At 36.3% G+C, this 12,009-nt stretch overlaps 1 protein-coding gene across 5 annotated transcripts in view; it reads right to left on the bottom strand.

The window, feature by feature from the left end:
- Nucleotides 1-12,009, bottom strand: part of LOC148949213 (uncharacterized) — a 175,326-nt gene that overhangs the window by 31,291 nt on the left and 132,026 nt on the right. For all 5 annotated transcript variants that reach the window (XM_089093257.1, XM_089093259.1, XM_089093253.1 and 2 more), the window contains exon 13: nt 420-955. In XM_089093257.1, the coding sequence (XP_088949383.1) occupies nt 420-955 (536 nt within the window). The remainder of the gene's footprint in view (nt 1-419; nt 956-12,009) is intronic.

The raw sequence follows: 12,009 nt of genomic DNA, 5'->3' as shown, positions 1-12,009 counted from the left end.
ATAATAAATCTAGATCTCCTGTTACTAATAATAAATAACACCCAGAGGCGGTTTTAGGGGAGGTAGAGAGGAGGCACTTGCCTCGGGCGAAGAGATTTTGGGGGGGCGCAAAATTCCAAAAAAATAATCTGATGGTTATAATAATTTTGTATTTTTTGAAATTTCATTTTTAGTAAAATAAAGTAGAAGGCACAGTTCATAAATGAAAATAATTAAAAATTAATAATTGATTAATAAAATGAAATAAATTAAAAAGAATTAATCGATTAATACATTGAAAATAATTTTGTTTAATAAATGAAAATTTTGTTAAAATTAAGGCTGAAAATTTTTGGAGACAGGGAGGGCTAATCGAGATTTTGCCCCGGGCGCAAGAGAGACCAGAACTACGACTGATAAGAACAATAATAAAAACTTACACTCCGACTTCATGTCATTAGATTCAGGTACGATGTTCTTTAACGCAGAAAAGTTGAAATTTTGGTTTGCATCTCGTTGGTCAGGGGTCCCTCTTTTATCTGTTTTTTCTTTCATCTCATCTGGTATAATTGGCATTAAATCCACTAAGTCCGGCATCGTCAAAATAGGCGAAGAAACCCTCAGAGGTGCACCAACCAGCGCTGAACTTGGTATACTCACCATCGAAGAGTTTGAAATGCTTGCACTACTCACATATGGCAGCGTTAATGATATACTAGGCACAGATATTTGTGGTAATAGCGGAGGCACTTCTTGTGAAGGAGGTGGGAAGGCTATAGGCGGTGCATTTGGAGGGAGGTTTTTGAAGGGTACAGAAGTCATTGGTGGATTTGCAGCAACTGGAGCGGGAGCAATTGGGCGATATGGACGCGACTGGACTGTGACTGTGGATGCACCAAATGGAGCATTCAAAACCGGCATTTGAGATGGTGCTGACGTAGTTGTTGCTAAGAGCGCCGACGATGAACACGGGAATCTGAAATAATAGGTAAGTTGCAAATTGCTAGCATAACTTCGGTTACCCCCTCTTACTTTTAATGCACAATATTATAAACAAAGCCATAATTCTACTTTCCAAGGAGGGGGGGGGGGGGCATGGAAACAATTTCTTTTACCTCGTTTTTGAAGAAATACTTCTTTGTTTCTACCTTGGATTTGTGTACTTTCAAGGAGGCACACTTGTGCCTCTATAAAGAGGCGACCCACCACAATGTTAAGCGATTTCCGGTCCTAGCGGTCGCAGAGAGACAGCGGTAATCGTATTTTGTAGCCCAAGCTCAAACTAAGAAACGTGCAAAATTTCACCCCCCTCCGACTTTATCTTCATGGGTAAAAGTGGGCCGGAAGTGTCGAACTCTTAACCACAGCCCCCCTTTAGCGCTGTCTGGTTGAGCTGAAATTTAGTGATTAAACTTTTATAGGATCCGAAAGCTTATCCTCAAAATTATCCTCAGCTCAATCCAAGCCCTCCTTCCCTGTTTTTCCAAAAACAAATACAGCCACTTAGAGTTAAATTTTTTTTGTTATACACGCCTACGGGCCACAGTTGGCAACTGATCGGCGTGAATGAGGACTCATTCGAAGCAGAATTCGACCTGTTAGGGCCTTTTGATATTTTCAGACCGAAAAATTTATCCTCCGAATTTACATTTACGAAAAACCTCGTTTTCCTATAATAGCCCATGTTTATTTTTCCCACCACAGCCCCCCTTTAACGTTGTCTGATCGGGCTGAAATTTAGAGGATAAGCTTTTCTGGGGCCTGGGAGCTTATCCTCGAAATTTCCCTGTTTTTCAAAAACCAAATATCAAGTTTTGTGGGGATTTACTTGCGTCAAAAATAGATTCCAATTACTAAAAAACAATTACAATTGTGTCTCTTTAGTACAGCGGTCGATACTCCTGACTGTCAGGCGGAAGACCCGGGTTCGATTCCCCGTCAGAGGAAATTTTTTATATACTGAATTTAAAGTTTAAAAAAGAAACTCAGTTTCTTTCTTTAATTATTTGAAAAAATTACGTTTTCTAAAGAGTTAAAGAGGCTGAGTTACAAGCTCAACCCTTAAAACGTAAAGGGATTAGGAGGCACAGTTGGGGGGGCTGTTAAAGAGGCTGAGTCACATTTTCGAATCTTAAAACGTACCGGGATTTGGAGGCACCCTGTACGACGTGTTTTGAGTATTCAGTAATAAAAAGCCTAAACACAAGATTGTCCAAGAGGGGGGAGTTTGGGGGGGGCGGCAACCCCCCCACTTTAACTCCCAACACGATCAGGTAACAATTAGTCAAGCAATAATAAGTCATAAACTGTACAAAAACGTGCAGAAATTATTTGAAAAAAACTACGTTTTCTAAAGAGTTAAAGAGGCTGAGTTACAAGGTCGAACCTTAAAACGTACAGGGATTAGGAGGCACAGTTGGGGGGCTGCCGCCCCCAAAACCCCGGCTTTCGCAGCCTTTAAATAAAAAAAGTTTTTTAAACTGAAAGTAAGGAGCGACATTAAATCTTAAAACGAACAGAAATTATTCCGTATATGAAAGGGGCTGTGCCCTCCTCAACGCCTCGCTCTTTACGCTAAAGTTTGACTTTCTCACAACTCTTTTTTTAAACAATAAAAACTTTAGCGTAAAGAGCGAGGCGTTGAGGAGGGCACAGCCCCTTTCATATACGGAATAATTTATGATCGTTTTAAGATTTAATGTCACTCCTTACTTTCACTTTAAAAAACTTTTTTTTATTTAAAGGCTGCGAAAGCGGGGGTTTGGGGGCGGCAGCCCCCCAACTATGCCTCCTAATCCCTGTACGTTTTAAGGTTCGACCTTGTAACTCAGCCTCTTTAACTCTTTAGAAAACGTAGTTTTTTTCAAATAATCCCTGTAAGGGATGGAGTGATAACTATCCCCAGAATAAAAAGCACGAGAGTATAGTTTTCCGTGCTTTCGCCCGTCCTTCTATTAAAAACCCCTTACCCTCCCCCGGGGCTAAACCTGTGTGCACTCGTAGCTGTTTTCATAAACACACACGACAAATCAGCCTGACAAGTAAGAAACCAAGCTTTGATGAGAAGGCCCTGGGCTTCAAGTTTAAGATTAGTAACACAAAACAAAAAAAAAAGTATACACAATCTTGATGTACTATGTAAGTTTTTTGTGATGCTGAAGTAAGATAAAGATTGTTTCGTTCCAATCCATCACTGTTCTAAACAAACCCATTTTATTAGCTTCTTTTTTTAGAATGCTCATTGTGGTGTAGTCTATTAATATTTTTCTTTTGATACAATCAAGAATCATCCTCTAAACAAGGGCTTGGGAAATAAACTGATTTGGGTATTCAAAAGACAGAGGAAGGACAGAAGAAGTGGGCTTGAAACCTGTTGAAGGCTCAGAAGCGCAAGAGACTCGATGCTTACAAGTACGATAAGTATGGAAAATGTGTACCCTAAATTGACAAAGGATTAGAATGGATACTACTTATCACTGCTTAAAATAATTTTTCCAACTGCATTTACATTTTTGCTTAATTTTAATTTCATACTTAATCCCCCCTCCTCTGATTATTCCATAGTATTTTTGGTGAATAAACATGGTACTTTAAGACCCAATTTCAATACTTAATTTGAGCAAAGGACGAAGGAGCTCTCAGTATTTCAGGAGGGGGTATATATCTCAAGTACATTGTCTCCAATAGAAGCTTTTAAAATCTCCATAGTGGCAAGTCACAAGCGTTCAGCTCTGTTTTTCTAGTGGAAGTCGAACGTTATTATTTCGAACTAGATCAAATACAAACACTTTAAGCACTTAAGTATTACATAGAACTCAGACTTTTTCTGGGAGGGGGGCTCAACCAAGGGCTAGATTTAGGACCTCTCTTTTTCGTAATTTCCACTCATAAATTGAAGCTTTATCTGCCAGAAGCTGGTGTCATCCTGTTTTTGGATTACATTTTGCTCTTCCTGACATTGCCTTCATCTGATGTTTTGCATAATAAAATTGATAATGATTCTAAATTTAAAATATTTTCTCAACAAAATATACTACCCTAATTCTTATTATTTTATTTCATAGTATTGGCTACAGTGGCTCCAATTCAATAAAATTTAGGAGGGGGGGGGGCAAGTTTGTCATTTTTCAATGAAAATACCCCTAAAAAGATACTTGTCGGAACGTAGAGGAGGAGCGGGAAAATCTAGGGAGGGCCGTGCACCCCCTCTCCAACTAAAGCCACTGATTGTCTAGATTTTCACGGAGTGAAAGCTAAATCCACTCTTTGAGGAAGACTGACAAAACGAGTAGCAACAACAAAATATCTAGGGCTTTTAGCAGATAAAAACCTACCATAGAAAAATCCTTCAAATTCGACATATGAAAAACTAGGCCGAGCCCCTGGGGCATTTTGATGAATATAAAATGTAGTCCCTAACTAATTCATAAAATTATTTACTTTCCTATACACTCTATGTATAGATACACAATTTGGGCAAGTAATTTCGTAACAAGTTTATCAAACAGTTCGTGGTAACGAACCGTAAGTAAGGAGCGACCCGGCTCAATGGTAACCGAAACTCTAAAAAACGGAATTTTGATACCAATAGATACATCAAAGGAATCAGATTTTAATTATGATTTCAAATATATAGTTTCATCAAGTTTAAATCTTACCTATCAAAAGTTACGTGCCTGAGAAAATTTGGCAGATTTTCGAAAAAAGGGGAAGACCCCCTAAAAGTTATAGAAACATAATGAAAATCACACCATGAGATTTAGCGTATCAGAGAACCCTACAGTAGAGGTTTCAAGCTCCTATTTCCAAAAATGTGGAATTTCGTATTTTTTGCCAGTAGAAAGATCACGGATGCGTGTTTATTTGTTTTTTTTTGTTTTTTTTTCTTTTCCCCAGGGGTAATCGTATCGACCCAGTGGTCCTATAATAACGTGGAATGGCTCATTCGAAGGGAAATTAAAAATTCTAGTGCCCTTTTTAAGTGACAAAAAAATGGAGGGCAACTAGACCCCCTCCCACGCTCATTTCTTTCCCAAAGTCATCCGATCAAAATTTTGAGATAACTATTTTGTTCAACATGGCCGAAAATATGATAACTATGTCTTTTAGGATGACTTAATCCCTCGAAGCCCCCAGGGGGAGGGCTGAAAGTTATGAAATTTACCCAATGTTAACATATAGTTTTGGTTATTGGGATGTATACAGACGTTTTCAGGGGGAATTTTTTCTGGTAGTGGGGGGTGGGAGTGGGTCGGGGGTTATATGGGAGGATCTGGTCATGAAATCAGTTTTCACGAGGGAGGGCACAATGAAATGAAGGGGGCGCCGGATTTCCCATCATTATTTAAAAAAAAAAATCAGCAATTAAATATAAAAAAATAAGTTTTTAAACTGAAAGCAAGGAGCAACATCAAAACTTAAAAAGGACAGAAAAATATTAGCTAAATGACAGGGTTCGCGTTATAGTCAATGCCTTGCTCCTTAAGCCGAAGATGTTTTAGTACTTTCATAAGAGCTATTTGTTCTAATTAACGGCCTTTCTGATTAAGGGGTCATTTTTAAAGAATTGGTACAAAATTTTGTTTACTTATTCAATGACAGTGAACCAAAATAAAAGCTGCATTAACTAAAAAACGATCAGAAATTAAATAAAAAAAAAAACAAGTTTTTTAAACTGAAAGTAAGGAGCAACATTAAAACTTAAAACGAACAGAAATTATTCCGTATATGAAAGGGGCAGTCCCCTCCTCAACGCCTCGCTCTTTATGCTTAAGTTTGACTCTGTCTCACAACTTTATTTTTTTAAACAATAAAAAACTTTAGCGTAAAGAGCAAGGCATTAAAGAGGGGAGAACCCCTTTTATCTTCAGACCAATTTCGGTTCATCTTAAATTTTAATGTCGCTCCTTACTTTCAGTTAAAAAAACTATTTTTTTTTATTTAATAAGCAGGAAAGCATCAGAATAAAGTTGTGAAATTATTATTTGAACTTAGTTTCTCTGACGAGGTCCATGCTTATGAGCATCTTAAAAAGAGTAATTTAAGAGGTTTAATAATTAAACGAATTCATCCTAAACTTGCGACTACCGACTGTTCAATTTTCTATTAAATATTTGAATTAGCGCATTACCCCCTGTTTTTGAAAATATTTTCACATGTAACAGAGACCGTTATGATTATGATACAATAAAATCTAAATTATATATATATATATATATATATATATATATATATATATATATATATATATATATATATATATATATATATATATATATATATATATATAATTATATAAATTTATATATATATATACATTATTATTATTATTGTTATTCATTTATTGCCCGTTATAAAAAGGTACAAAAGGTACAGTAGACGCAGTAATCACTAAAGAAAACAAAAAGAATATATATATATATATATATATATATATATATATATATATATATTTTATATATATATTTATTATATATATATTTATATATATATATATATATATATATATATATATATATATATATATATATATATATATATATATATATATATATATATATATATATATATTATTTTTTTTGTTTTCTTTAGTGATTACTGTGTCTACTGTACCTTTTGTACCTTTTATGACGGGCAATAAATTAATAACAATAATAATAATAATGTATATATATATATATATTTATATAAATATATCTATGTATAAATATATACATATATATATATATATATATTTATATAAATATATATATATACATTATTATTATTATTGTTATTCATTTATTGCCCGTCATAAAAAGGTACAAAAGGTACAGTAGACGCAGTAATCACTAAAGAAAACAAAAAGAATATATATATATATATATATATATATATATATTTATATCATGAGTATAGGAGCACCTTTTTATAATTTTAAATAAACATAATATAATACGCCCTTGGAACGATCCACAAGGGCTGAGGTACCCAAATGAAAGTTTGAATGGGAGGTAATTACCCATAGCTATACTAAATTAGTATACTTTAATCAGAATATATCAGGCTAGACGAGCCCCAGCCCCTTACCCCAAAAAATTTTTTCATACATGCAAGCACGTGCACAGGAATTTTTGTTTGGGGACGGAGCAATAATAATAAACACCTTTTATTAATTTACTTTTTTAAAATTTCATAAAAACAAATTTTGGAATTCGCCTTTTTGGTCCTTATTTTTAGATTATGCTGCCTGAACTGAGTGAAAAACGCTCCTGCATGTTAAAGCAAAGAAATTCTTATGTGGGGACATTTTTGTCGAGTTACGCGTTCACGGCAGTCATAGTATTCAAATTATTATCGATACTTTCCCATTATGTGGACACCTCTAAAAAGTCAAGTTTGGTTAATGCTAATGAAATAAAACAAAATAGAATGAATATATAATATTTTATAAACATATTTGGGCTATATGTTTGCGCATTAGGGGGGTGGGGGTAAAGCATAGCATATATTAAATACGTAACCTAACCTAGGTACCTTTCCCCCCCCCCCCTATACCCCCCAAAAAACAGCAGTTTAAATATAGTTCCCAGAGTGAGAAACCCCTGAATACTTGTTTATACAACATCAGATAGCGTCAAATCTTTGGCTTTGTCGAGTGGATGCCTCGGGTTTTCGTGACTGGTTTTTAGAGGTGTCCACATAATGGGAAAGTACCTTATTATCTTCCAACTGTATTTTTCCTTATCCTTTCTTAATTGAATTTCCAGCGTTTGATTAGTTTTGTATAAGTGTGTTGAGTGCTTGTAATTGAATAGCCCCACTTGGCCTTCCAAGTTTCATTACCTTTCCTGGCAGGCGACATGTGCATACTGTTTGTTTTATTACTAAATGGACTATTCTTGATAGAAGGCATATGCCTTTGATAGAGTAACATAGAAAAAACACTAACATAAATATCATTAACAAATATATCGACACTCACTGAAATAACTGAGGCCACGGACAGGTTGAATTTGGATTTTCTTTATCCACCTTTTCTAACTCATTCAGAAAAAGATGCAACATGCGACGCCTTATTATTTTTAACTATATGCCCAATCTTCGATAGGAGAAGGAGGTTGAAGGGCCCGTGCAGCCCCCGGAACGGCCTTAAGGGGCTGAGCCATTCAAAAGAAAAGTTTGAATGGATGGTAAGGGATACATAAATATACACTATTAGAATGTAGCAATCAGGCTATATTGAATATGACGAGCCCCGAGCCCGTTTCTCTCACGAGTGCCTTCAATTATGGAGGGAGAAAGGGGCATTTCCAGCTAGATTTTTAGACACCCCCCCCACCACCAGACTCTGGAAAATAGCCTTTAAGGGGATATTTTCATTGAGAAAAGCCTTTTTTGGTATTTTTTTTTAAATGACAAACTTGTCTTCTTCCGTAAAAATATAAAAATACATGTGACACCATCCCCCTCCCCCCGAAGCTCATCCATACAGGTATATACGAAGAAATTTTTACGGGGGGGGGGCAATAAAAACACGAATTTTTCTTGATAGTTTGAATAGGAAGTACCCATTCGGAAAAACTCAGGATTTCAGGACTCACCAGCATACGTCCCTGGTTCCTTGGGTAAGACAATTACCGTTCACTATTAACCGCAAATTAGTCAACTTTTAGACACCATCAAAGGTTCCGACAGAAGTATCCTCAGCAAACATTGTCAATGGGATTGTCGTTAGAATATGTACTAAAATGTCAAAGAAGCACTGTCGGAAAAGAGCTTCCATATATTGATTTGAGATTTGGCAAGGAAATTAAGTACAACGAACTTCGTAAAGTCACACAAAGATGAGTGAATGTTTCATTTTATTTATTTTTAATTCACTAATTTTTTGCTGCATGATCTCCAGCCCTTTTTTATATTGCAAGGTGGTAGCCCGTAATTTAAATAGTTGGAACTGTTTTAGTTCCATGTTTCAAGCTGTTTCCATGATTTAATTTTCAGTTCCACAGTTTCTGACTTCAAAATCTTTGAGCTGGAAGTGTTTACCTTCATTTCATTTCTATCTTTCTGGCTCCACCCATCGATCCCAAGTCAGACTAAGAATACACATGTTTTTGCTCTTGTTTTATAGTAAATTAATGAGGACAATATATCTATGGAACTTTTGATCAAAATCAAAGCATATTTTATGTTTATTTGACAGAAAGTAAAGGAGTTTAACACATTATAATCTTGCGAATATTCTACTTCCAAATTAATATTTTGACAGATTCTTTCTTTCGTAAAAAAGAACCTAAATATAATTCTAAGAACTACTTCGAGAATTTTGTTTGTTATAAGCACTAGGGTTGTCATATCTAGCTGGGATCTTGTCATGACAATCGGAGATGAGGACTTAGAGATGGAGTAGAAATTTTTCTTGATATATGTAATTTTGGGAAACAGAGAACCGCAATTGAAAGTATTGAAAATATGTGGAGGAGATTTTCAAGAATTGACCCAGGGTCTTAAAATACGCCCCAGGAATGTTCTCGGTCTCCATCTCTTTCCCTTCCTTATTTCTAAGGTTTATGTATTTGTTCTGTCGACCACTATGGAAATTTCCCTGGTACTGGTGCACAATAATCACAGTTCTATACGCTAATGAGAGACAAAACTCGCCAGACGGGTTATTTTCAAGAAACCGCTATTGAGAAATGGAATGCAAAGCGTAGTTTTCATTGCGTTTACGATATTTAAAAAGTTGCTTTTTGGGTTTAAGGGGGGGGGGGTACCTAGGTTAGGTTACGTATTTAATATACGCTATGCTTTACCCCCCCCCCCCTCCCCCCAATGTGCAAATATATAGCCCAAATTTGTTTCTAAACTATTATATGTACATCCTATTTTATTTTATTTCATTAGCATTAACCAAAGTTGGCTTCTTTAGAGTTTCTTTATAATGCATCAGTACCATTTCCCTTTCATAACTCACACTTTGTCCAAGTTCATCATAGGTCGGTGCCCTTCGAAGGGATGAGAGGTGGAAGTAGATGCTTCAGAAGACTTTCCCTAAGTATAACATATTACATCGATTCCTGAAAGTTTCATTCCCAGAACTCGACTACTTTCCCAACATCTGCGGTTTAATCCTTAGTTTTAGATTTAGATTCACTCCTGAAGCTTCATTCGCAAAATAATCACTTTCAACACAAAAACTGCCCATACTTTAACCCAAACTTAGCATAAGCCGTTTACCCCCCTCCCAGAGAATCTTAGGATTTTTACAGTTTCCCTCTTTTTCTGAAAAATTTTCCTTTTTTTTAACACCCTCATAAATCTTATGCTCCAACGTAAATGGGATGAGGCTTGAGCAACACGTATGAGCAATCGGAACAAGCTTGCAGTGATGGTTTTAGACGATTCCATTACTCACATACGGACTTGTGTATTATGCGCCACTCACTCAAGTTTACATTGTGTGTAAAACTCGAAAATAAACCGGTTTTTTCGTTAGGTTCTTCGTCACTTTAGAAACAAATTTGGGCTATAGATTTGCACATTAGGGGAGGGGAAGGTAAAGTATCGTAGGTATACATGTAAAATGAATTATATACAATTATGTTGTATTTGTATGTAATGAAGTGAGAATTGTTTTCTGACTTCAAACTGTCCAAATACTTTACCCTTCCCCCCCCCCCGATGTGCAAATGTATAGCCCAAATTATATATTTTCCATATATTCTGTCACTTGTCTTTGTCTTGTGCAAAGCTGAAAGAAACTAACGAAGAAACCAGTTTGTTCTAGATTTTTACACAGCGAAAACTTGAGTGAGTGGTGCATAATACACAAGTACCAAAATTCCTTCCCCCTACGAAAAAAACTCAAATAAAATTCTCAAGTTTGGAAAGCCTTATTTTCCACGGGGGTGGGGGTATTTTGCGAGGGGAGGGGAGTATTTTCTGACGGGGGGGGGGTATTAAAGTAGCTAAAGCCTGCACTTTAAAGTTTTCCTGAAAGTTTTATTTTCCTAACCTAACCACTTTCCAAGATAGCCAAAAGTAGCTAAAGTAGAATTTCTACCTTCTAAAGTATCTCAGTTTAGAGTATATATTTGACCATTAGGGATCGAGGGGGGGGGGGAAAAGGTTGATTGGTATATCTCAAGGAATAATAATAGTATTTTAGAACGTTTTAAGTTAGTTTTCCGAATTTTATAGTGTTTCCTTTTGGAGAGGGGGAGTGCAGCACTAATAACAAGTTACTTGTGTATTATACCGACCACATTGTTGTTCTTATCTATTTAAAACCGGTTTCTCTCTGTCCACTCGGAGATAGTCAGCTTAGCCTGAGTGACATTTTGGTAGGCCTATATTTCATTATGATTAACTTAACATCAGTGTAGAGTGAGGCTGGTATAATAAACCAGTACCAATAACAAAATTGGATTTACGAGTGTAACAATATTTATATTTAAAAGAGCATAAAAAAGGACAGAGAGTAGCATAGTCTGTTCACCCTGACCCTCCACAAGGCCGTACCCAGGATTTTTTCCGGGGGGGGGGGGAGGGTTTACTTAAATATTTTTATTCGGTGGGAGGGTTACACATAACTCAAAAACACATAAAAAATTTGTTTCTATCCACTTTTGTTACGTTTTTACAAGTCAGACAAACATTTCGGGGGGTTCAATACCCCTAACCCCCCAGGGTACGTCCTTGACCCTCCACAAGCAATAGAATCATCTAAACCACCCCCCCCCCCAGATGACAACATTAGGGTATCAATGAGGTGATTTATAGGTAATGTCATGAGCTACTTTCCACATAACATTTATCCAGGTACGTACTCAAAAGGGAGGGTTCTTTTGGTAAACTCCCCCCCCCAAAAAATGTTACGTTTTTACAAGTCAGACAAACATTTCGGGGGGTTCAATACCCCTAACCCCCCAGGGTACGTCCTTGACCCTCCACAAGCAATATAATCATCTAAACCACCCCCCCCCCCAGATGACAACATTAGGGTATCAATGAGGTGATTTATAGGTAATGTCATGAGCTACTTTCCAC

Source organism: Artemia sp. Qi Xiang Cuo, chromosome 8, assembly GCF_049724085.1.
Source record: "Artemia sp. Qi Xiang Cuo chromosome 8, ASM4972408v1, whole genome shotgun sequence".
Classification (NCBI taxonomy): domain Eukaryota; kingdom Metazoa; phylum Arthropoda; class Branchiopoda; order Anostraca; family Artemiidae; genus Artemia; species Artemia sp. Qi Xiang Cuo.
This window is presented reverse-complemented; position numbering and strand designations above follow the sequence as displayed.